Source organism: Tachysurus vachellii, chromosome 5, assembly GCF_030014155.1.
Source record: "Tachysurus vachellii isolate PV-2020 chromosome 5, HZAU_Pvac_v1, whole genome shotgun sequence".
Taxonomy (NCBI): domain Eukaryota; kingdom Metazoa; phylum Chordata; class Actinopteri; order Siluriformes; family Bagridae; genus Tachysurus; species Tachysurus vachellii.
Genome location: NC_083464.1, coordinates 15,321,568 through 15,347,341, shown reverse-complemented (window position 1 = coordinate 15,347,341; position 25,774 = coordinate 15,321,568). Strand labels below are relative to the sequence as shown.

Genomic DNA, 25,774 nt, shown 5'->3' with positions numbered 1-25,774 from the left:
AGCTGGGTGCTGCTCCTTAGGGGGCGCCACCTGGGGGGCAGAAGGGACAGGTTTGCTCTGGCGCTGAGTCGGCGCAGTCCTGGGGCGACTCGGGGCGGAGGTGGAGCGCTTGGGCAGGAAGTGCCGCATAGCCTGGGACGACTTCTGTGCTGCGGTGAAGCGCTCCGTAAACCCTTCTACGGCCGGCCCGAAGAGACCGGATGGAGAGACTGGGGCATCTAGAAAGGCCACTTTGTCGCTCTCCTTAATCTCAGTGAGATTAAGCCAGAGGTGGCGCTCCAGCACAACCAGGTTGGCCATGGATCGTCCAATGGCTTGGGCCGTGGTTTTTGTGGCGCGCAGGGCCAGATCTGTGGCGCTGCGGAGGTCGCAAAAAGCAGGTTCACTAGGGCTCGACTCATCCAGGGAACGGAGAAGCTTTGCCTGGAACACCTGTAGAATGGCCATGGTGTGTAGTGCTGAAGCGGCTTGGCCCGCAGAAGTGTACGCTCTGCCAGCCATGGCAGATGTCATCCTGCAGGGCTTTGAAGGAAGGGCTCTCTTGCTTTTCCACCCCACAGCCGCGGGGGGGCAGAGATGAGCAGCCACGGCCTCGTCCAGGGGCGGCAATTGCTCATAGCCCTTCTCCTGAGAGCCGTCTACTGCGCCGAGAGCTGCAGAGGAAGTGCGTAGGCGGGCCGAGTAGGGGGCGCGCCACGACTTTGTGAGCTCATCGTGCACCTCAGGGAAGAACGGGGCAGAACGCTGGCGGGGGGCCTGGCGGCTTCCCGGCAGGAACCACTCGTCCAGCCTGCTGCGCGTCGGCTCCTCAGGAGGGGCCCACTCCAGATGGAGATCTTCGACGGCTCTGGAGAGGATGCGGAGAAGCTCGGCATCCATCCCAGCTTTGGCGTCGATGGGCTCTCGCGACGGCAAGTGGGCGGGGTTAGAATCACCGGCCCAGTCTTCCGTTTCAGAAGCCGCGAGTGACATGGAGTCATCAAGCGGCTCGTCCTCCGATCCGCCAAATGAGACGAGGTCACTCACTTCAGCTGAGGGACGCTGCTCTGGGCGTGAGAAGAGGACGGGGGACGGCTCTCTCGTTGGGGAGGGTGAGGCACGCGGGCGCAGAGCCGGCGTGAGCTCACCCAAACCCGGGCGCTGAGCCCCTCTTCCCCGCTGTCGCTTCCTGGCCGGCTCGCGGGAGGAAAAGGACGGGGGGGCGTGAGGGGCGGGGTCACTTTCATTAAAGAAAGCGATCCGAGAGCGCAGAGAGGCGAGACTCATGCTCTCACAGAAGCAGCATGAGGACTCAGTGAGTGCAGTTTCAGCGTGGGATTTACCCAGGCAGGAAACGCACTCATCATGGCCGTCATTCTCATGCAGAGCGACTCTGCATATGCCACAGTTGTGACGCGGCATGGCCGCCGCCGTTAAAACGGCGTTTTTTGTAGGAATGCTCTTTTAGAGCGGTGAAAACCGCTGGAAAGCTCTTTTTTGTGATCGCCGGATGGCGGCAGGAGATCGCTGAGAAGCGGCTGCAAGCAGGAAGCCGGCAACCCGAGAACGGCGCACGAAACGGCTGTCTATAGAGCGCCGGCGCTGCAAGCGGTCGGCGGTCTCAGCTGGTCCGCTGCGGTGCCTATTCAACGGCGAAAAATCCAGCGAAGGCGTTCAGAAGAAATTCAGCGAAGTGAAGTCGTCGCTGAAGGAGTAAGATCTGATTTCCTCTGGCGATTTGCCTGCTTATATAGCTATACGCCCCGCCCCTTTTTAGCGGGCTTTGGCGCGCTGCATCGCCACAGGCTCGCGCAGCTACGCAGCGCCGTCATTGGTTTTAAAAAAGTTTACAGATTAAACCAATGGCAGTGCAGTTGCACTGCGTTATTGAAAAAAGGCTTCAGTATTGAGGAAAAAAGGAGCTTTTCCCCATACGCAGTATGAGTGGAGTATCGAAAGGGAACTTATCTCACTTGACTCCCACTTTGAGGCCTTCTAATATTTAGCTTAGCTATCTTAACCTAATACTAGCTATTAGTTAGATATGCTACCAAGTACCTAGCTAGCTAACTAACACAGCTACAAAGATAACTATACATGCTACATTATTTAGCTTGAGGCTTTCAAATACAAAGGTAAGTGAACCATTTTACTTTTGTTTTTCAGGCTAGCTATTGTTACATGCACAGTAATTTTAATCTAATACTAGCTATAACCTAACATAGCTAAGATAATATAACTATACACGTTACATTAGCTAGTTTGAGGACTAAATGTTAATGTAAGCAAGTCAATGTGTATGTGTGTTTTTCAAGCTAGCTAATGTAACATGTGTAGTTATCTTAGTATCAGGAATATTAGTTAGACAGCTACAGTAGGTATTTAGTAGCATACCCTTTCTCTTACTCCTACATGATACTCTTGTGAATGATCGAACATTCCTCAACACAGTGTAGTAGATATGCACCATTAGCATTCAGCATGAGCAGTCTTTGTCCCGTAAGCTTCTACGCAGAAAAGTGTAGAAATGTGTATGCGAATGTGCATGTTGCGTGTATGTGTAGGCTGCATGGCCTGCAGGCAAACTGGCTTCTGTAATTCCAACTCATCAAGTAAATCTGTTTCCATGCTGATAGCGGATTGGCCCTCCACCACTGGAGCACCACTTAACTGCAGGGCCCAAAGAGGAAGAGAGGAAGCTAATTAAAACAGATTTGGTCTGGACATATTTTTACTGGAGGCAGTCAAACATCCATGCCAAATATGTCAAGCGTGAGATTCTGGGCTAGGTGGCCCATCTGAGTAAAGAGAGGCAGTAGTAGTGCTGTGAACGCTTTAATCCAGATGTTTTAGTGTCATAGAAAATGAGGTACTAGTTGATTAAAACATTGGATTATTGATTTTTTTATTAGAGCTCAAAATATTAGAGATATTAGGGATCTAAAGTTTCCTGCAGGCACCCCAAACTTGCTCCTGAATTCTGCTCCACTGCATTTATGCTGTCCTTCTGACTCAGTGTGAGGTGATATGGGATGAGCTGTTGTTTCTGCTCCATTGCACCACCACAAATTTCCTTTTCTACACTGGCTTTAATTAGCTTCATTTGAGGGTGAAAGACCATGAGGCGTTTTCTGTTCAACAGGCTGGTGCTGCCTGCTGATTGCTGTAGTGTTCTTTCCCTGCTGTTAATGCAAATAAAACACACACACACACACACACACACACACACACACATACAACTCACACTTAGAAACGCATTAATACATTTCACAATGTGAAGTTTTATGTTCTTCTTCTACAATTAGCAGACTGTTATTAGATGTCACATACCACTAGCAGGGCTGAAAGCTGGTCAGATGATGTGTTGATTTTTTTTTCATATAAAAGTGTGGCTTGGATTACAGTATAGTGCCAGCTTCAGCATTTATCCTGTGTTGTTCTAATGTTTTTACAGTTTTCACAGTATTGACTTTGTGGATGCTTAACAAAATGCCTTAAAATGTAATTGCTGATGTTGTGAAGCTTTTTGTGTTGAGTTGTGTAGCATTTCTTGAAATGGAGTCTCCAGTTTCATTACCTTGTTGCGGTCCCTTTAACTTTCCAAACAAAGGAATGACTTCAGGACTATTTGGGGTTTGTGGTATATTTGGGTTTTTTGCTGTACTTCCTTTAACAACACTGGAGGGCATTAAAGTCTGTAAAGTGGGAAGATGAGTGAGTCTTTAGATAAAAAGTGCTAACACAAAAGTGCATGTAGGGTATACATACTGTATAGCATGGCTTTACATGTTGTTATAAGGCAAATAATTTTACACAAATACTACTATATATTACTAATAGAAGAGTTTTTACATGATTTCAATTTTCTATATTGTATAATAATAATGAAGACACAAACACAACAATTATCTATTGAGCACTGAGCAGCTCTGATCCCAATAACCTTAAAAAAAATGTAACATTTAGTATAAAAAGAGCTTAGATAGTTAAGCGTACGAAATATGAAAATAAAAACAATTTCAAAGAGTACAACAGAGTACAAATGATGGCATGAACCATGAGTAGTTGATAGCGAAAGTTGAGCTGAGTGCCACTAGTGCATTACAATAATGCACGGAATAATGCAAGATAACACTGTGCTCTTTTTGTGAAAATAGTCATATCAGTGCTTCGCTAATATTAAGATGACTTGCTTTCCAGCTTAATTGCTTTTGTAGGAAACACCATGCCACTGATGCACAGTGCAGGTGTTTTAGTTTATTACTGAAAGTGCAGGTTTATTTAGCCAAAATGTCATGCAGAGGATAGAGGTTATTGGCCATAATGACTGGAAATGTAGAAAGTGTCTGCCTTTCTGCCGCTGCCTGCAATGAATCTAGTGCGACACCTAGAACAGATGGGTTTATTGAGATTGGTTGTGGCACCTTGCTAATGATATTACCCCAGTACACTCCAGCATAGATTAGCTATGCCAGACTAAATGCGGAGTAAAAGCATGCACCGAAAGCTCTCAATCTCTTCAAGAAAGGGAGGTGATTCTGAAATATTTTGTAAAATATAACTCTCACAGTGGTCCAGGACACGGACATCCTGAAGTTTGGAGTTTGGACTTTATGGTTGCACACATTTTTGTTTTGTGTCTTTCTTTGGTCATGAATCTGAGCACAGATAATGTAGTGTGCTAATGTGTCTAACAGTGTCAGGCATTTTTGTATTAAAATCTCTGTTAAAATGAGTGACCATTTCTACAAAGCATGCGAAATTTAGCAGCCTACATGCCTACTACCTTTTACAGTGAGTTGCAAAGCTCCCATTTATTCTAATAAATGGAAAAATAATTCTTAATATCCTTAAAATCATTCCATGTTGTCCTTATTTATCCAGCCATAAATGACTCAGAAATCTTCTTCTTCCCCCTTTAATGTGTGTTTTCACTAGGCATAACATTGCTATTTTTATACCAGTGGCCTTTTTCTGTTTATGTGAACTCCTGTTATGGTACAGACTGTTAAAGATTTTATTGGGATCATCTCATACAGTGTGACAAGTAATAATCGTAAAAGACTGCTGGAAAAAAAAGACGCTTTAGTTTAACTGTGGCTGGTTCGATTTCTATCACTTAACAAGTCTTTCACCAAGACACCAGAATCATATAGTGTTTCACCCCCTGCTATGGATGTCTTATCAGATATTTCTCCATTTGACAAGAATCAAAGTGTAATCTAAAATTGGAGGTAGACAGTTGAGGTTTCTTGGCTCACAGCTATGTCTGACAGCCTTGAAGTCACATAAATTCATGATTGGATGGATTTATCGTCTGATGTTAGCCAGAAAGAATACAACAACGTAGGCTGTGTGGTGTTGAATTTACTTGAGAAGTTAAGTAACATAATCCTCATAGTACCTGTTTTTTTCTTCAATCAGCTAATGCCATAAAGTGACCATCTATATTTCTTTTACTGTATGTGTGGTGGTGGAACTAAAAAATGTTATTTAATGTTTTTTGTTTGCCGTTTCATGAGCACTCCAATGACCTGTGACAGCAGAAGCTGAAGTACAGCACAGCTTCTGCACCTTTGGCTTGCTGGTATGAAGGCCTGCAGCTTTCCTCTTTATATGAGGAGACTGAGATCACTTAAATTTAGCGTTAACATTTCCTATTCTATAAAATGGGGAGAAAACTAATATAATATTTTCTAGTCCTTTCTGCTTTTACTCAATTTTAGGTTTTTATGCGTGTCTGAAAGCCTTAAAATGGCCCAAATTCACATTGCAATATACCAAAATAAAATAATTACATAAATCATTTTGGCTGGTAATGAGAAATGATATATTTTGCTCTCATGTAGTTAGCATAAATGAGACGTTTTAATGGTTCCACCAGTTTGTTCCATGTTGCCAGATTAAGCCAGATTCCTCTTGGCTATTGTTTGCTATCTTGGGCTGATCAAATGGCTTTGTGGCTGTTTATAGATGTTTATGTTACGGTTACATTTCTGAGCCGAATTGCTGTAAACTGGGGTGATGTCTAAACAACTATTTGGACATTCACCCTGGCAACCCTGAATCAATTTTCCCCATGCATGCATTCTATTTTCTGTTACTGTCCGCCGTTTTGAGAGCATTATTTCTTCGGATGGGAGCATTTCTTATGTTGGTTGTTTCTGAGGCAGTCTCCATAGGCTTAGAAGCTCAAAGCCATGGAAAGGTTTTTTGGGCTCTGCACAGCATTGTGAACTCAAGCTCCAGCAGCAGGTGTGTTGGAGAGCTCGCCTCTCTCTGGACTTGAGCTGCTGTCTTTTCAGCCTCACATCCTCTCACTTAGTATTCCAGCAGCCTGCCTGCATGCTGACTCCTGCTCTTCCCCCAAAAACCAAACAGCCTTTTCATACAAGGATGAGCTCTCCTGGGCTCCTCCAATTTCTCCCACACGTGTTGCTTACCTTCACAATGAACTAAAGGTGAATACACAAATACTGCACAACACTCCTTTTTTATATAATAGCTTTGTTTAACATAGTAGTCTTACCCACTTGGCATGTTTTGAAAGAGAAACCTGTATGATGAGGAGAGAACAGTGAGACACTCATCCCAGGGCTAACAGAGCTTGTCTGTGTGTGCTTCCTGGCTCGGCCTGTATGCAGCAATTCTAATGAGACACTTTCTGCTGCTATCCAGAGCCTGAGCAGTGTCACTTCCTCCCAGCTGTAGTGAAGTAATGTAGTGATTGCATGAGGAACTAAAGGAAATGGAGGAAAGAACGAGGATTATGGAGGTTTCCTGCTTAACCCTACACGTTATTCTGGTGCAAGTGGAATGTTCTGGGAGTTTGTTTCTTCCTTGTCTCTCAGACACTGTAATGTATTCCATCCATCATGAGCCAGGTTAAAAAAAGAGCCTCTCGGTCTGACAGAAGCAGGTGATCTCAGCAAGAGAGCTATTACAGGGAGATAATAATAAGACACCTTTTGCACAGTTTTGATTTTTTTTTTTCATTTTTTTTTTTTATAAACAGCAGCACTTGTAACCCTTGTATGCATATTCAGTGCAGCAGTTAAAAAGGTACTTAACAAGGTTTTTTTAATTTTTGGAGTGTATGCACATGTAAGAATGAGTTTAGCAATAGGAAATCAGCATATAATAACTCAGAGGTGCTGTAATAGGTCTCTCAAGCATTCGTACTCCTGGCGAAGTGCTTATTTGAATCAAATTTATGTAAATAACACAACTAAAGAAAGTTTAATATATTCTGTAAGAATCTGGGATGATCTGGAATTCACTAACAGTGCTGCATGTACATCGATCAGCCTTAATATTAAAACTACCTGCCTAATATTGTGTAGGTCCTCCTTGTTCCACCAAAACAGCTTTGACCCATCAAGGCATGGACGACACTAGACCTCTGAAGGTGTGCTGTGGTGTCTGGTACCAAGATTTTAGCAGCAGATCCTTTAAGTTCTTTAAGTTGTGAGGTGGAGCCTCTGTGGCTCGGACTTGTTTGACCAGCACAACCCACATGTGCTCGAACAGATTGAGTCCTTAAGAGATCTGGGTAACACCTGAAACTCTTTGTCATAATCCTCAAGCCATGGAGAAAGTGGTAACTTAGTGGTTAATGTATTGGATTACTGATCAGAAAGCCATGAGTTTGAATCCCCGGACACCAAGCTGCAACTCCTGGGCATTCATCTGCCAAATGCCGTAAATGTGAAACCATTCCAGAGAAATGTTTGCTGTGGGTCAAGGGACTTTATCCTGCCGAATGATGCCATTGCCATTAGAGACTCCCTTTGCCATAAAAGGTTGTACATGGTCTGTAGCAGTTTTAGGTATGTGGTACATATCAGCATAGTATCATCCACAAACTAGCATGCACTCATGTGGATGCTAGTTTGTGGATGATACTATGCTGACATGTACCACATTGGCATTTGGCAGATGCTCGTATCCAGAGTGAGTTGCCTTCTTCCCATTGTGCATTCTACTGACTTTTCTTCCCCAGGTAAATAACGTACACACATACGGCCTTCCACATGATGTAAAAGAAAATGTAATTTTTCATCCTGTTGCTGGTTTACCATTTGTTCTTCCTCAGACCACTTTTGATAATAACCACCGCATACCACTGCAACAGCACACAAGACCTGATGTTTCGGAGATGCTCTGACTCAGTCGTCTAGCCATCACAATCTGGCTTTTGTCAAAGTCACTCAGATCCTTGCATATGCCCCTTTCCCTGTTTCCATCACATCACTTTTGAGCACTGACTGTTTAAAGTGTTATTCACTTCACCTCTTAGTGATTTCTCAGTTCAATACAAACACTGATTTCAATGCCGAAGCAGGAGCAAATCTTTTCGGGGGCAGCAGCCAAAATAATTTAAGGAGCCACATTTTGAGAACATCAGTCTCTTTAACGAAAGCAGTAAGCGCTTGAGATAAAACATGAAAAAGGGAATACATATATTTGGGCAGGACACACTTTAAACTTCTGGCAAGGTAGAGATAACCCAGAGGTGTTCAACAAATCACCATCTTTCATTCTACCTCAGTAGATGATTCATACTTTTGATTTTCAGACAACTTTCTACTTATCTCATGCTGTTCCTCTTTTAGTATTCCTGCCCTGCTAGCTTTACCAGCGTATCTACAAGACCCGGAGTTTATTTTGCTGGCTGTATTTTGTGCTGTAGATTTATTTAACAGACAATTCCCAACAGAGGCATGGGCATGCTCTTAGATGTGTATCTTAGCTTGTGGGTTCAGGGTTCAGTTGTCTACATTTTGGATATTAAACATAATTTTTCATACTTGTTTTCATTCAATCTGACCTAACCTGAGTTATGTATACAATTTGTATTAATATATCATTAGCCAAACAGTATGATGATGTCTGCTATTGCAAATTGAATACACACCCGAGCTTTATCTTTTGATATTTAAGTTAAGAATTCTTAACTGTATTTGCATTCATAATAAAATAGGAACGAACCGGATAAACCAGAGTGCACAAAAGCCTCAGTGCTCTTTAGTCAGGAGGCTTCTTAACCTTGGCAGAATTTCAAATCTGATGTTGCAGCACAAGCTCTATTGTAGCCGAGCCAAATTAAAATGTAATTATTTCTTGGAGAGGGTCATGCTTGACATCATGGGATGGGATATTTGAGAAGAAAACGCTGATGATGAAATAAGGCTATATTCATGTTCATGTTGCCTGCACACTGAAGTTGTTAAAAAATTAATGGTTAAAATATAGCTTTCTTAATAAATGTGTTGGTTATGTGTTTGTAGAATTGATTTTATATACTCTTTGTGTCAGTGATTGTCATCATTTAAACACATTCCCTGTGCTGGAGTGTTAACAGCTGCCCTTTGACATCTCTGCAGTGCAGTTATGTTACAATTAAAGCTGATTTTTTTGTTTGGCTGTTCACGTTACCTTTTAAAATGTGGCCTATATCAGATACCAGTGTGAACTGATAGCTGTTTTAAACTGACCCGCATGCGCAAACGAACAATTACAATGACGTCACTCACAGCACGCCGTTGCGCTAAAGTTGGCGAGGTTATGGAGGAAGTAAACATTCTCGCTTTTCTTTCTAAATGTTTGTGTAATGGCAGCACAGAGACGCAGTGTTTTGAAAATTTTCAAATGTCGAGGGCAACTTTTGATTATTTGATCCATTTTGTAGGCGTCACGTTTGTGTGCGTACTCGCCGGCGCATAATTGTGACGAATGTCCATGTAGATTGACGTAAAAGTCGCATCAAATCCGCCTTGGTTGTTCACACTGCGGCCACATTGGAAAAAATCTGATTTGGGTCTGATTCAGGACCACATATGGAAGTGGTCTGAATCTGATTTGAAAAAATCAGATCTGGGCTAGATTTGAGTGTTCACACTACTCCTGAAGAAGTCTGACCTGGTCACTTGACCCCAAAAAAATCAAATCCACACTTTCTTTTAGAAGCATAAGATTCTTCTTTTAGACTACTACCACTGTTGGACTACCATATTCTTTAATGCAGCTCAATAAGGCTTTGCCTACATTGAACTCAACCCTTAAACTCAACTTCAGTAACCAGAAGGAAACCAATAGTCTATATTGGTTTTTAGGCTATTTTAGAGGATCAGAGAAATGTTCTCTCTATGTATGGCAAAACTGTCAGATATTCTATCCTTATGGACTTGTTGCCAGTTATATGATTAGAAGGAAATCATTAGTGCTTTATACATAAATTCACAAAATCTCTCAAGCTCCTGTAGGATATGAATGTTTTTCTGAACTAATAAGTTTTTCATTAATACAAACTTTATAGTATAAATTCACATCCTTAGTGGTTAACATGTTGGCCTCACACCTCACACCTCTGTGGTATGGGGTTTGATTCCTGCCTCTGCCTTGTGTGTATAGGGGTTGCTTGTTCCCTGTCTACAGCCACTGTAGGCTGACAAACTAAATTGTCCATAGTGTGTGTGACTGTGCTCTGAGACTGGCTGGCACCCTGTATACGGTGTCCCAAGTCCCCTCGGATACTCAAGCTCCTTGCAACACCGTGTAGGATAAGTGGTACGGAAAATGGATGGATGGATGCTCCTGCAAATGATCTACGAATACATTTGTTCATGTCCACAGTAACAAATGAGGCCCACTGTTGGTAAAGCTTGATTCCACAGACGAATGGACAGATTTTTCTCCTTGCAATTACAATGCATAAATTCTTGGACCCAGTGAATATCTATATATCTATAATCCCACATTCAGTTTTATTGGTATGGAGACCCAAATGAATAAATATCAAATAATTATAGTTAAATAATACAGCACAATGGAGTAAAGGAGTAGTTTGTGTCTCACAACTTTAGGGTCTCCGGTTTGAGCCTGTGCTTTTGTTACAGTCTTCATTATTATTTTTTCTCACCTTGATTTGTGACTGTATTTTGCCCCTGGTGTGAATTTGTGTGTGTGTGTGTGTCTGTGTGTGTGTGTGTGTGTGTGTGTGTGTGTGTGTGTGTGTGTGTGCGCGCATGATGCCCTGCAATGGACTGCCATTTCAGCTAGTGTGTATTTCTGCCTTGTCCTGTTTTCCCATGACAAGCTCCTGATCCAGACCATGATATAGCAGTTATGGATCAGGAATAAATGAATGAATGAATGAATGAATGAATGAACGAATGAATGACAATATATAGACATGCAATTTCGTAGTCCGATGGCTAATACAGAGAGACGGAGAGGAGGAGCTTCTTTCTTCAGACCATCAGCCTCCCCAGCATGGACATGTCCACACTACAGAGCCATTAGCATTCCATAAGGTCTCATTTACTCCATTGACATTCTGCACACTGCACATTACTGATACTACATGTAACACAACAGCACATTTTATACATCCCTTTTCTTTTTGTAAAGTTTGCACATTCTGTACTGTTGCTACATGTAACGTCAAATATTTCACATCATATTCTAATATTTGTTTTTTAAATTTCAGTTCATTCTATTTTTTAGTATTTAATAATTTTGTTTATTTATATGCTTCATCATGTCAGACTGAACGACAGTCAAGTGTTTTGTTCTGCTGTACTTTCTATCTGACTCATTTCGACATCTCACCTGAAGTGGTTTGAAATTCGTTTGAAGTTGAACTTGAAGTTTGAAGTTGCTAAGTGCATCATCCGGGTTCAGCGCTCCTATTGGGTCTTGGTTTGATGCTCGTCATAGGGGATAAAATCTTCTGATACTGCCAGAACATCATCGGAGTAAAAAAAAAGACGACCAAATCATGGCCAAAATCACAGAGGGTAGACAAGGTTTTCATTTTACAGCGGGTTATACTGTATAATGAAAAGCAGATGAAATGAAATTGATAATTTACTGTATATATGTAACTACTTGAAGAGGAAAACTCAGGTGTTTGAGTGTGTTGTTGAAGCTTTTCTATCTGAAGTGTGAAATTACTTTACTATTTTAGAAAGTGTTGAAAAGAAGCGGGTTAACAGCCATGAAAAAATACACGTCTTTTAGCTGGGTTTTTTTCAAAGTGGGTTTTTTTAATCTGAAATATTCATGGCATGTGTAGGTGGAAGGACCCAGAGTAAGTTGACAATCAGTTTTAGTGATGGATGGAGAATTTGATAAGAAAGCGTTGAAACCCTCAGATTCTGTTAAACGCAGTGTTATACTCAGACTGACATGAACTTGTTTCTCACTTGTACTACCTGTCTATCAAAGAACTAAAAATGAGTTTACAGCAATCTAATGTAAACAATTTCATCTTGTCCAAATGTAATAATCTCATAGTCAGCAGTGAGGGTTTTGACATTATGACTGTGGAAATGATCCTAGCTAAAAGAATTGCCTTTAAAAATGTTAACTTGTCTGTTAGCTGATGTTTGTACGTACCACAAATTGCTCTGACCTATAGCGTTGGCCAAAGGTTTGAGAACACATTGTAATTCTGTTGGTGATGTTTTTTTATTATTATAACTGGAACTTAACAGTTCAGTATTAAAACCAAACAGAAAGGAAATATTCAGTGATCAAGACTCACTTGTTACATTTGTTTGTTACAACTTGCTTGTACAAACGTTCAGATATTCGTTGAGATTTATCCTTTCCCTGGTTTTGTTGTAATATCAGGGTTCCCCAATCAGGTGCAATTGTGTTCCATCATTAAAAGAATTGTGATTGAGTGCGAACTGTCGTTAAGGCAAAAAAGAGACATATTAAATACTAAGAAATGTTCAAATTTGTATAATTATTTAAAAGTTTATTAAAAACAAGCTTTTACTTTTCTCAGTTTACTGCTGATATCATTTGTAATGAAACATTTTGTATTAAACAAGTAAAGAATGTAGAATAGAATAAGTTTCGCTAGTGTTCTCCGACTTTTGGCTCCCAATGTATATGTTAAGATATTCATTCATTCATTCATCTCCTACCGCTTATCCGAACTTCCTCGGGTCACGGGGATCCTGTGCCTATCTCAGGCGTCATCGGGCATCAACTCACGCAATCACACACTACGGACAATTTTTCCAGAGATGCCAATCAACCTACCATGCATGTCTTTGAACAGGGGGAGGAAACCGGAGTACCCGGAGGAAACCCCCGAGGCACGGGGAGAACATGCAAACTCCACACACACAAGGTGGAGGCGGGAATCGAACCCCGACCCTGGAGGTGTGAGGTGAACGTGCTAACCACTAAGCCACCGTGCCCCCCATGTTAAGATATAAAGCTAAAAATAATTAAAATGGAATTATATACCACAGTGATATTGAATTGTCAGATCTAACTGGTCTAAAAGTGTTGATCAATTGTCTATAAGAGCACAGATGATTCTATAGTTTGCACTAAGTCTATTACTAAGTCTGTGTGTTGGGAGCTTAACTCTTGAGTGGATGCTGCAGTGGGCCGTGGATGCTGCTGAGTGGAAAGTTCCTCTCAAGTCCTGAGGTTTGATCTGTAGGCAAAAACTATTTGAATTGGTGAAATTGCAAGCACAGGATACTTCTTTTGAACTATTTACCAGTGAGGACATGTATATAATTACTTTCTATGATGGCTGTACTCCATGTGAATGGAAAAGGGCTTTGAGTACACGTTGTGACGGCATCTTGATTCAAATCTGCAGAAGTTTTGAAAAATGGCAAGCTCCACAGAATACCGCAGAGTTTGCTGTTCATTTCTGTGATCGCAAAAATGACTAATGACTTACCTCACTTATATTTTTGAGTGTGTTATGCCTATTTTCTATATCTTTTTTTTAATGTTGCACACTGTTTAAAAAGCATTGTTATTTGATTTGTTAGTCTTTCTCCTTTATTTTCTATGGCAGCAGAAAGTGCAAACTAAAACTTTTATTGTACAAGGAAGTAAAGTTCTAGACAAGAAAGTTCTGAATGTTGAATTCGTCCTGCCACCTGCAGCCACAGCATGCCGTCAAAGGGATAGTCTGATGAAATCGAACTCAAAATAAGACACATACTGCTGCTGAGTTTGGCTTCTGTGCTGCTGACCCGCAGTAAGACAGTTCCCCAGAAGGATGTCCTTCATGTTGTAATACACATTCTGAAGGCGAGAAATTGACGGAGAAAAACCAGATGAATAATAATAACCTTGGAACAGCTGAATAAAAAGTTGAATTGCATGATGTAGAAACCTCAAGTATCAAAGTAGTGTTCCGCCTACTGGAGACTGACTCTCTCTCTCTCTCTCTCTCTCTCTCTCTCTCTCTCTCTCTCTCTCTCAATCTCAATCTCTCTCTCTCTCTCTCTCTCTCAAATCAGCAGGCTGTACATTTGATGAGGACTCTGACCCCAGCTTGTGCGAGTTCAGTCAGGGAGAGGAGGATGATTTTGATTGGCAGCTGTTCCGCACCCACACCTTTCCTCACGCTACCCCTGATCTTCTGCTTGGTAAGTTTACCAGTCCACCAGTCTGTTTTACACTCCCTGCCTCCGTTCTGTGTGATCGGATGAGCTAGCAGTGAGCAGTGTCTGATTCGGACCTTTCTTAGTTTTGCCAGCATGCAGGCTGCTGAAAATCGGCTTTTGCCTTAGATTGTAGATTATAGGCTACTAATAGAATGCACCCATTAACAGGCAGCATGTGTGTTTGTTTTCTCACATCACGGGGTATTCTGGGAGCATGCAGCTCCATGGAGAGAAGCTGCTGTCAAAATGGACAGGGTTCCACCGGCGTGGGCATGGACAACTCATTAGGAATGTACGACTCCATGCAAATCAACCTTGAGATGTCTGTCGTGCATAATTCATCAGCCGTAATCAAGCAAGCAGCCTCCAGTTCCTGTTTGCATTTCCAAATACATATGTTCACCAAATCTGTAAGGCCACTTAAAGGCAAACCTACACGCTAGTGCAAACACACACCAAGTGTCCTGACGAGAGATCTATCACACTTCATGTTCTAATCACGGGTAACTTTAGAGCCTTTCAGTGCCCAGCGTCTTAGAGCGTTTATTAGAAAACTGGTCTTTACAGAAACACTCTTAATCTGATGCACCTGCATGCAATTGCTCTTAACAAGAAACCAAAATCAAAACAAAGTGGCGAATGAGTAATTGTGATTATGTGGTAGTCAGTCATACATTATTTAGCGGAAGAGAAGAAAAGAGATGATTAGAGATTGAATGCTAATGAGACTATGACAAGATAGATAATGAGATAGATAAACAAGCACATAAGCTTTTCAGCAATGAAACATGACACACTGCAGTTAGATGCAGAGGGAAAAATAAAAGCCTTCTGGGAATTAAGAATCAAAACACTATTACTCGAAAGGTCAATTACTGTGAAAGGCAAAAGCAGGAGAGGCTGAAAGGCTACTTCTGTTTAAATAAATCCCATTGCTTAAGAACACACAGGACGGATGTCATCTCATGTACAGTATGTACACACAGATGAAAGTTTCTGCCTCACAATTGTAAAATAATGCAGATTTTTAACAAGGACTGTCTGAAAATATGCTAGTGCTTCATAACCCATAATGATCATTCTCCTAACACAGATCCCTAGCCACTGTCATTGTAGCTGTGCAGTAATGAATATTTTTCCCATCGGGTTTAATTAAAGCCAGTGGCCCCTGACAGTCTCTGTGTTTAGAGACCACTGATACACGGTTTATCAGGAAGCAGAGAATTAGGTTATGATAGCAGGGAATGGCAAGGACTATCAGACAGAATGTGAGTGCAAATAGAAATTGATATCCTTCTTTTTTCTCCTGTTCAATTGTGCCAAGAGTGCACTAGAACATTCGTCTGTTTGTATTTGCAGCGCCTTCAGCTGTGTCGTTCCGTTATGAATATTGTAATTAAGAAAGCATATTGCACTTCATATTTATGTGCAATATGCTTATTTACTTATTTACAATGCACAATAAGCCAGCCCCTGGGACTTATCTCTCGCTCCTGTTTTGTCCTGACACTGATGCTTACTTACAGTCTGCATACACTGTGTAGCGGTCCAATTCCACACGTCTTATCAGTCATGTTATGCTCAACTGACACTTTGTACCGTTATGGTACTCTAGAGTTCGTGTCAAGAGTCAAGTCAAGAGTCGTTTATTTATCATTTGCACAGTAACACTCGGTACACCGGGCATTGAAATGCTTGTGACGAGGCTCAGGTTCAGATATACTGCTGTAATGTAATAATGTAAATAAAAAGCACTGATGGAGTAAAAGTGATGTGTGCTAGTAGGTAGATGGAACAGTAAAGACAAGTACAGTGAGTAGTACATAGTAATATCTGAATAGTATCTAAATGTCCGGGAGTGGCAATACTACTGTGTCACAGTGCTAGATGAAGGCCATCTGGCTGTTAAGTAAGCAGAAAGCTTGAAGATAAAAACTGTTCTTCAGTCTCGTTGTCCGTGATTGGATGCAGCGGAAGTCCCTGCCAGGTGGTGTAAACAGGTAGAGAGCAGCGTCTCTGCAGTCCTTAATGATTCTGCAGGCCTTTCTCAAGCAATGTAAATTTCCTGTAAGTCTGGAGGTTTGTTCAGTGATGAGCTCTTCTGTACTTACCACTCTATGAGGAGCTTTGAGGTCTGAGGAAGGGCAGCTGGTGTACCAAACAGTGCTGTAGCCAATCAGAATGCTATCCTGGAGCAGCCAGGTCTCTCCTGGAGCATCCTCTGCGATGTGGACACCAAGGAAATTGGTTAAAGAACAACTAAGATTTACGATTCATGAGTTTATTTTGTGACTCCTCCCAGAAAACTATGACTTAATTAAAACAGGACAAAAGGTTGTCACACAAAAAAAAATTACAAATAGTGCAAAAGGAAGAGAAAAATACAGACAACCACCCCCATTTTCACCTGTGTGAAGACTTAATGTGGTACATGTTCCATGGTCTTAACTCTCTCCACCGCTACCCCATTGATGTGGACAGACGCGTGATCCGCTCTCTGTGACTTCCTGTAATCCACAATCATCTCCTAGGTCTTGCTGACATTCGGGGAGAGATTTTTTGTTATCACACCATGTTGAAAGCGCTCTGACCTCCTCTCTGTAGCATGTCTTGTCATGAGTCCCATGGTGGTTGAATTGTCAGCAAATTTGAAGATCATTTTGGGGCTGTGCTTAGCAGTCATAGATGAAGAGGGGGCTAAGCACACATCCCTGTGGGGCACCAGTGCTAAGTGTGAATGGGGAGGATATTTGGCTGCCTTTCCTGACTGCCTGGGGTCTGTCTATCAGTAAGTCCAGAATCTAGTGACTGTTAAGTCCTGGATGAGTGTGTGTGTGTGTGTGTGTTGCACTTTTGTTTTAATGTACCTATATGACGGTAGGATGCGTTCTGTTATATGGAGTCTCCTAGGCATCTCACAGCTTCTGAGATGCCATGGTTCCTTCTTCAATCTTGATTTTAGGTTATTGTCTGTGCAGATTTTCACAATTCTCTGTGTCTCCCTGTGGGTTATATCTCATCCACAAACATGCTGGTATATTGGATTGGTAATGCTAAAATAGGTGTGAATGAGTGTGAAAGAGTGGGACTGGTACCCTATTCAGAGTGTATTTTCCAATAGACACCGGGTACATCATAACCCTGATCAGGATAAAGAGGTTAGTGAAGACGAATGAATGTTTTTGTATGTATGCTGAATGATTATTAACTGTTTTGCCAGATCCCTTTGAGCTTTTTATAGAGATTGTGATTCTGAAAACGTCTGCCTTTAGCCAAGAGCATGTGTTTATATTCTGCCTATTTTTTCAGCTTTGCTTTATTTCTTATTCACACCACACTGCCCATGTCACACCTTGCTGCCTTTATATACCACTGGGTTATCAACTGTGGTCCTATCAGTTAAATACCAAGCGATTATGGGTAAATCATGCTTACTTGCTAATGCTGTTTGCAGTCTGACTGTTTTAACTGCTTAGCTTATGCCCTGTAAATAGGGAAACCATGAAGCTCTAGCCTGAGTATGTCTCTGGAGAGAAATTAAGATTTGCTATCTGACGGAGACACAGAGCTAGCTGGAAAGGGGAGAATTTAATAGGATTTTTGAGCATTAGGCACCCTCTGTTTACAGTCCTTTCTATTTCCCTTCGGAAACGAGCGACGTTCCCAGGACGGGCAAGAATGAGCCGGTCTGGACAGCTGGGGTTAAATGGTAAACACAGCTCAGATCCTGCTCTTGAGTTGTGTGTCTATGGTGAGTTGAGTAATCTACAAAAGGTGTAAGGGTGTCCCTGTAGTGGGACAGAGAAAATCACACGTCATTTTGTCCTGAATCTCTGACGGCCATGGCACCGAACACGCAGAGAGCCGCTAATAATGGCCTGGAAATGTCGAGGCATGCTGGATGAGGGCTGAAGAAACGCAGAATTCACTGATCACCTCAAAGGGTTTTCCCTGTAGAATTTATTTTGCAACCATGTTTGTCGACTGTCAGATCTCAGGTGCATTAACAAATTGATTTGATTTGCTTGTCCGAGCTGATTGCACATCACTTTACCCAAAAGTCAGCCTCACTGTGTGTGAACAGTCTGTGAGAGAAACTGGGATAACTAATAAAAAGTTAACACTTCACTGTGAGGAAGAAGAGATGTTCAAAATCTGCTCAAATCAAATAACTTTGGTCCTAATTGGACATGCCCTTGTTAAAGTATGCCCCAGGGTGAGCTAGTGATCTCTTTGCTAATATTTCTCATGCATAAAGTATTACCCACAGTCATGGCTGCCAAGGCCATAGTATTCTACAAGCATGTTGTCTCATTAATATCCTGTGTCTGAAGGTCTGGTGGGAGTGGTGCAGGTCTTTATTACCTGGCTCATACCAAAGAGTACCTCTGTGCCCCAGCTGTACATTAACTGCACATCAGTGCTCCAGCATCATTCATCTCTAACACAAGAGAGCCAAAGAGGCAAGAAAATGGAGGAAAACAATAGAAAGACACATCTGGTGGTGTTCTAGGGTTATTACCAAAAATATGTCCAGAAGATAGATCCAGTTGTAACTGCCTGTCTAGGTCTGCCTTCTTCAGTCTCTGTTGTCTCCTAAATAAAGTGACTCATTAATTTGTTCACCCATTTTTAATGGTTAACGTACATCAAAGGTATTTAACACATAATTTATCTGTTGTACAACTACAGCTGGGAGTGAACTGACGATGCAGAGGATTTACCTCTGTAATTCTGTAACAAATGAATCTACATAACGTGAAGGGCCTGGCCAGATAAGCCCTCATTATGTGAACTGATTGTTCTACAGGCTCCATAATTATACATCCTGTTCATTTGCACCTCACAGAAAAGAGGACAATCCAGAGAAACAAATAAACCCATACAGACAATGAATAATCTGTTGCTGATGAACTAAAGGAGTCAGAAATCTCATGCGACTGAGTAGCACTTCATTTGATAATCAGCAGCGAGTGCAAATCTGAGAGTGCAAATTCAAAAGCAATTAGCGGGAAGGTACAAAAGCTTTCAGGTGAGGTGCATAATATCACTGTCTGTATTTGTTTAATGTTACAGATATCTGTATCTGTATTTGAAATTCAACCTAAAATGTGTGTGGAATAAATCTGAAGTCCATGAAAACACTGACAGTGTAACAATCTCATGCCACAGATGTGATGATTGACTCTGGATGTATTCCTTTAACAGAAGGCATGAGGCAAATTAACATATACAGTACAATGAAAGCCTACTCTTAATGACTGTGTGAGCGATGTGCTAAGTATAGCGGATAAAAGATTTGTGACACACACTTATTGTATGTCATGCCGAAAACCTTAACAAAGTTTTACCAATATAAACATAGTGATTATGAAGAGACAGAAAATGCAAGACAAATACTAGAGAGCAAAACAGCTAATGCCTTCTCATTTGTGTACACAATGCAACTGAGTGTGATTGTAAAGTAAAGCCCCACCTACAGCACTTAGTAGGAACCTGTGGCCGGAATCATTAAGCAGCGAACATGAATAGTAAATAGTTAAATCAACCATTACACACAAGTTCTGCTGAAGTCAACCTATTATGTAAAATACATTTGTAACTAAATAATGTAATATTTTAAATACATGATATTCTGAGATCTACTTCCTATAATATGAAAACACCTGCATCATAATTAAAAAACATCCCAACCCTGATCAGGCAGTTACTAAGGATGAGTGAATAAACAAACACTGTTTGTTCATGTTAATGACAACAGGCTTTGTTTGTCCACTGAGCTTCATATCTAACCACTCACTTGAATTAGCATGCAAATAAAAAACATTTTTTTACTGCTTCCTGTGGGATTCCAAACCTGATGTACATTTCTACTCTCAACCAGACGCTCTGTGAACCTTTCCAACAAGCAACAAAAAGAAAATCGATGTAAATATGTATACCGTATTTTCCGCACTATATAGCACACCAAATTATAAGTCTTATATTATATTATAAGTCTATAAATTATAAATTATAAGTCTATAAATTATTAAGTCTCAATTACGGGGTCTATTTCTGTACTTAACCCATACATAAGGCGCACCGTATTACTGTATAAGGCGCATGCTAAAACATATGGTCTACAAAAAAAGGTAACGGAAGCAAAACAGTGAGTTTAGTTGAACTTTATTCTACTATTTAACAATACACACACATTATTTTTTAATAATTATCTTCTCCCACAAATCCATCAAAGTCCTCATCTACTGTGTCTTCTTAACTTGGCGCAGTTCATTTTCTTACTTCCTCCACTTCCGAAACATAGATTCATTGATGTTGAATTCTCTCGCAGCTGCTCTATTCCCATTTACAACCGCTGATATTTACAACTGATAGCCTGTAGTTTGAATTGTGCCTCGTAAACATGTCTCTTCACTGGTGCCATTTTCGGCGGTCCTTAGACAAACAAATGTCTTCTTCTTCTGATTTTTATTGGCGAATGGCAAACCAAATTAAGGTGCATTTACCGCCACCTACTGAACTGGAGTGTGGAGCGCATAATGGTTAGGAAGAAACAAATGTTTTGCAACATACCGGTAGTATACAGTACCTACCGGAGGCGTGGCGGAGATAAGCGTACGTACTGTACATATTACGTAATGTTCTCTGATTGGTTTATCGCTGCCAGCGTACGTAGTGTATGTATTACGTCCCTGTGTCAGCGGGAAATGGTCCAACAGTCAATCAAGCGGAGCGCTTACCAAAGTCGCACAACAACATTTTTACAGATTTTTAACATTTTTACAGAACTCAGTGCACACATAAGGCGCACCGGATTATTAGGCGCACGGCCGATTTTTGAGAAAATTTAAGGCTTTTAGGTGCGCCTTATAGTGCGGAAAATACGGTAATTGTTTAGGACTCTGCAATTTTCAGTAGTAGAGGTTTGCTACATTTGCCCCCAGTGGCACATCAGCCTTTTGCAAGCAGAGAGTGTCTTCAGTTGCCATAGTGGCGGATCCCAAGTGATAGCAACAAACTCAGCCAAATCAATTCATCCAGAATGCAAGCTGTGGCATGCCATCCTACTCAGACTGAAAATGATTAATTAATCCTTCTTCTTTCACATCCACTCTTGCAGAAATTGGATTAAAACAGTAAGCTTCCTCTTCGCTTTGATCCTTTCATCTGATCTATAGTAAATTTGATTTGTCATCACTGTCCTTGCCCCAGAGATCCTAAGCCGTACGTCTCTTTTACATAATGGAATCTGTACTTCACATTGGCATGGCAGAAAACTCGAATGACTTATATCTGTATTGTAGAACATGAAACCCACTGATTAAAGCCTAGATAAGATCAAAGCCTATTGCGGTACAGTTACTATATATGTGTATCCAGCTAAAGACCAAGTGCTTTAGTGTTTTTTTTTTTTTTTAATTCCTAGAGATTGATTGGATGATATGTTTTCTTTCGAAACCAGAAAGCATCAAATAGTCTGTGCATCTGCAGCCAGAGAGAACATGATACAGCCCTCATTTCCATCCCATCTCCCCCCTTGCCTGGAGTGCACTGTAAACAACGGATAAAAAGATTAATGATCACTTGTTTTCAATCCACCTGGCTGTACAGGGTACACATTGTTTTCCCCCTGCAAAGGAATGTAATATAAAGCCATCTTGTTTGTCCTGCAAGGAACTTGGTGAGATAAAAACTGACATGGATATAAATTTCTGGCATGCCATAGGGATGCTGGGTAAAATGAGGAAATAAGTGGCTGTGTAAATCCAGCTGGCCAGAGCAGATCCAAAGCTAATGGAAGGCAGCAAGCATGAAAGAACATACTAAGGTTGGACAACTGCTTAATTACAAAAGTTCATATATATATAATGTGCAGGGCTTTAAATAAATAATAAACTATAGACAGCAATAAAACTGTGGACGGCACAGTGGTGTGGGACACAGTGGTCCAGGGTTTCTGGTTAAATCTTCTTTTTTATTGTATGAGGTTATACGGTTCTTCCCATGATCCCATGTCCCTATGGGTTTTCTCTAGGTTCTCTGTTTTCCTCCTTCTAGTAAAACATGCAAGTAGGTGGACCTGTGACTTTGAATTGCCCCAGATTTGTGCGCGTGTGTATGTGTGTGTGTGTGTGGTGCCCTGTGAGAGGCTGATGTACCACCCAGGGAGTATTCCTTAGTGTTTCATGGAAAAGATCTGAGATCAACCATGACCTTGACCAGGAAAACATTTTTACAAAAAACGAACAAACAGACGAATGGGTGGTCGAGAGAATGAATGAACGAATGACTAAACAAATGAATAAATAGGTTAATCAATAGATGAATGAATGAATGGATGAATGAATGAATGAATGAAGAAAATAAAAATATGAATGATTAAAAGAGGACTGATTTTATTTGTCTTGTAATACAAATTCCACACCTGACCTTAAAAATGAAATCTGATAAATTATTCCTCCATGTTTCCTGGAAACACAGTTGTAATAAAATACGATTATCTTATTCCAGTGACCTGACCATGTGTTTGTTTTCTGTTTTTCCTGGTTGGTCACAGTTAACATTAAAATATTGATAACAATTACATTATTTAAATATTGAAACACAAATAATAGCAGCAGTTGTTCTAAACATATAACTGACTGTGGTTCAAAAGCAATTTCAGATCAGTCCGTGTGCGACATGCTAGTTTTTATTTCATTTTGTCTCGATCCTGTTTTTGATTTTGCTCATTCATAAGTTATCAAAATATCATTAGCACAAATTAATTGTGATACCAATTCGTCATATTATTAGAGTGTGAAATGAAAGATAATGCAATTTTCCTTTGCTACTAACTCTGTCACTTATATGATGTGCCACGCTGTTTAGATCATTAGAAAGTCACACTGATCAGTTTATTGGGACTGAACTAAAAGCTATACTTGAAAAGAGCAGCAATTTATCTGTATTGTTGGTTTTTACATTGTCCTTTAGAGGTGTGTAGTCAATGTGTTAGCATGGAAGGATGGGGTAGGGGTTGAGGTAGAGCTGCATGTAGCTCTTTTTAATCTGGTTCTTGAATTCACTGAGCTACTTTTTTTGTGACTGACTCTATTTAATACTTTTTGAAGTGAAACTAAGAAAAAAAGCCCACAGAGGCGTGACATTAAGCAACTGGGCACAATACTAATGCCGGCTTTTACTGGCAGCAGCTCAGTGTAATTGACATCCCTTTGGGCTGGTAATGAAAAAGTTCTTTATGAGTGAGTTTTTCTGTTTAACAAGAAAATTACAAGCTTTATGTACTGGGCCTTCTGGGTCACCTTGACCAGAGCGGAAGTTGCCACAGCCAGACGGTTTATTGTAATGGGAGAGAAATGGGAGAAAGAGATGAAAGTAAGAGAATGCATGTTTATGGCTTTGCTTCATTGCTGAGCTTTATCCTCAGGAAAAATGGCTGTGGCCCGTGTTTGTGTTGTCACGCTAGCTTAGCTGCTCAGTGAGCCAGGGGACTCTGGATACCCCCAGTATTTTTTTCCTCCCTCTTTTGCTTCATCTCTCCCTTTCTTTCCCTTTCTCTCTAAAGCTTGCAAGCTTTTGCAGTGATGCAGAACAGATCACAAAGCCATCACAGATCTGAAATTCTACCAGCAGACAATGTGTTGTGTTAAGTGTCTGACCCCGCAGCATGGAAAAGCTGGATGTAATAGAATTTGCACATAAATTCGCAGCATGTCTATAATTTGGAATTATCAGAATCAACGTGAAGCTGAAAGTTGGTAGGTTTGTAGGAAACACTGCATGTAAAATATGTAATAAAATTAGATAAAATGTGTCTTTTGTAATGTCCAAAACACAGACATTATATATATATATATATATATATATATATATATATATATATATATATATATATATATATATATATATATGTATATATTGTCATGCATGCTTTGATGTTTAATCAAGACCTCACAGAATCCTAGAAAACCAGTAGATATGAAAACTTTGATGAAAAAGTGTTTAGCTGCCGGTAAAACAAGGGCATCCTTTCTTAAAACTGCTGACTCTATGTTTTCACTCTAGTAAGGGAAAAGGATGTTGCTTTACAGCTCCAAGGCTGGGTTTTTAATCAGAGGTTGAGCTGTTTGCTCTGGGGCTTTGCTGCTGCGACCGCTCACAGTGGGGCTACAGCTCCATCCATTTAGAGCCCATGCCATCTGTGCTGTGATTCAGTGTCCTGCTTCAACCCACAACTCAGGCATACAACGGCAGCAGATACTGCGTACAGGCTGTAGGCAGTGAGCCACTTAGTATAGATCTTGTCCACATCCACATAGACCTTCCAGACTATTTGTATATAACATTATTACTTGGCATTTTATAGGTTAAAGGTTGAACATACAGATCAATTTAGTGGCAGCACCAGATTTTTATCTTCAGACCAAGCATTAATGCACAAGTGTGAAACAGAATATGGAAAACATTCGGAATCTGTGATCCAGCTCTCTCATTATTGATAAAATATCAAGTGAAAAAAAATGGACTGATTGATTTTGGTCATCTCTGAATGTTTCTCTTTGATTTCCAGCTGCCAAAAATGTACTGCCAACATGCTGACAGTTAAATTCTCAGAGCACCACAAGATCAAACTTTTGGTGTATTTTTTTTTAACTGGTAGAATCTAAAAGGAATATCACTAAAAAAAACAGTTGCACTGTGGCCTCACAGCTCCAGGGTCTCCAGACTGATTCTGAGCTTGGGCTGTGCTTTACATCTTCTTCATATCTCTCTGGGATCACCCATTTCACACTAGCTTTCCGTAAATATGCTTTTAAGAGAATTGATGGCTAACTTTATGTAGGGGTTAATATGTGTGTGCATTGTGCCCTGGGACCGTCATCCCATCTACAGTATATTCATACCTCATGTCTGTTGTTGCTGGGAAAGACTCTGGATGCACCGTGACCCTGATAATGATAAGGCACTTTTCCGATGATGAATTAATAAAAGAATATTTTTTAATCCATCTTTACACATGCATTAATAGAACTGTTAAAATTCAGGGGTGGCGTTTGGAGCATAACTCAAGGCTAGCTCCAGTGCACCTGCTGGGGGCTGCCAGTGCCTCAGAGGGATCTGAGATTATATTCTCATGACTGGGAATCTACATCGGACCTCTTGTCCAGGACCTCTATGTAGTATAAACAGTAAAAAGATTCTACAAGGATTTCTGAAGGTGAATTTCCGCTGCTTCCTGCTTGAAGACACTTCTGTGTGTCATGATTCCGAGGAACCATTCGCCTGCAGGTCAATTAGCTCTTTTTCAGTCCCTCATTACCAAAATCATGATAAGAAGAAAAGCTAAATCG

At 40.9% G+C, this 25,774-nt stretch overlaps 1 protein-coding gene across 5 annotated transcripts in view; it reads left to right on the top strand.

Moving 5' to 3' along the window:
* Positions 1-25,774, top strand: part of ptprub (protein tyrosine phosphatase receptor type Ub) — a 202,328-nt gene that overhangs the window by 43,683 nt on the left and 132,871 nt on the right. For 4 of the 5 annotated variants that reach the window (XM_060869961.1, XM_060869958.1, XM_060869960.1 and 1 more), the window contains exon 2: positions 14,271-14,399. In XM_060869961.1, coding sequence (XP_060725944.1) covers positions 14,271-14,399 — 129 coding nt within the window. The remainder of the gene's footprint in view (positions 1-14,270; positions 14,400-25,774) is intronic. The other variant, XM_060869959.1, reaches the window with a different exon arrangement.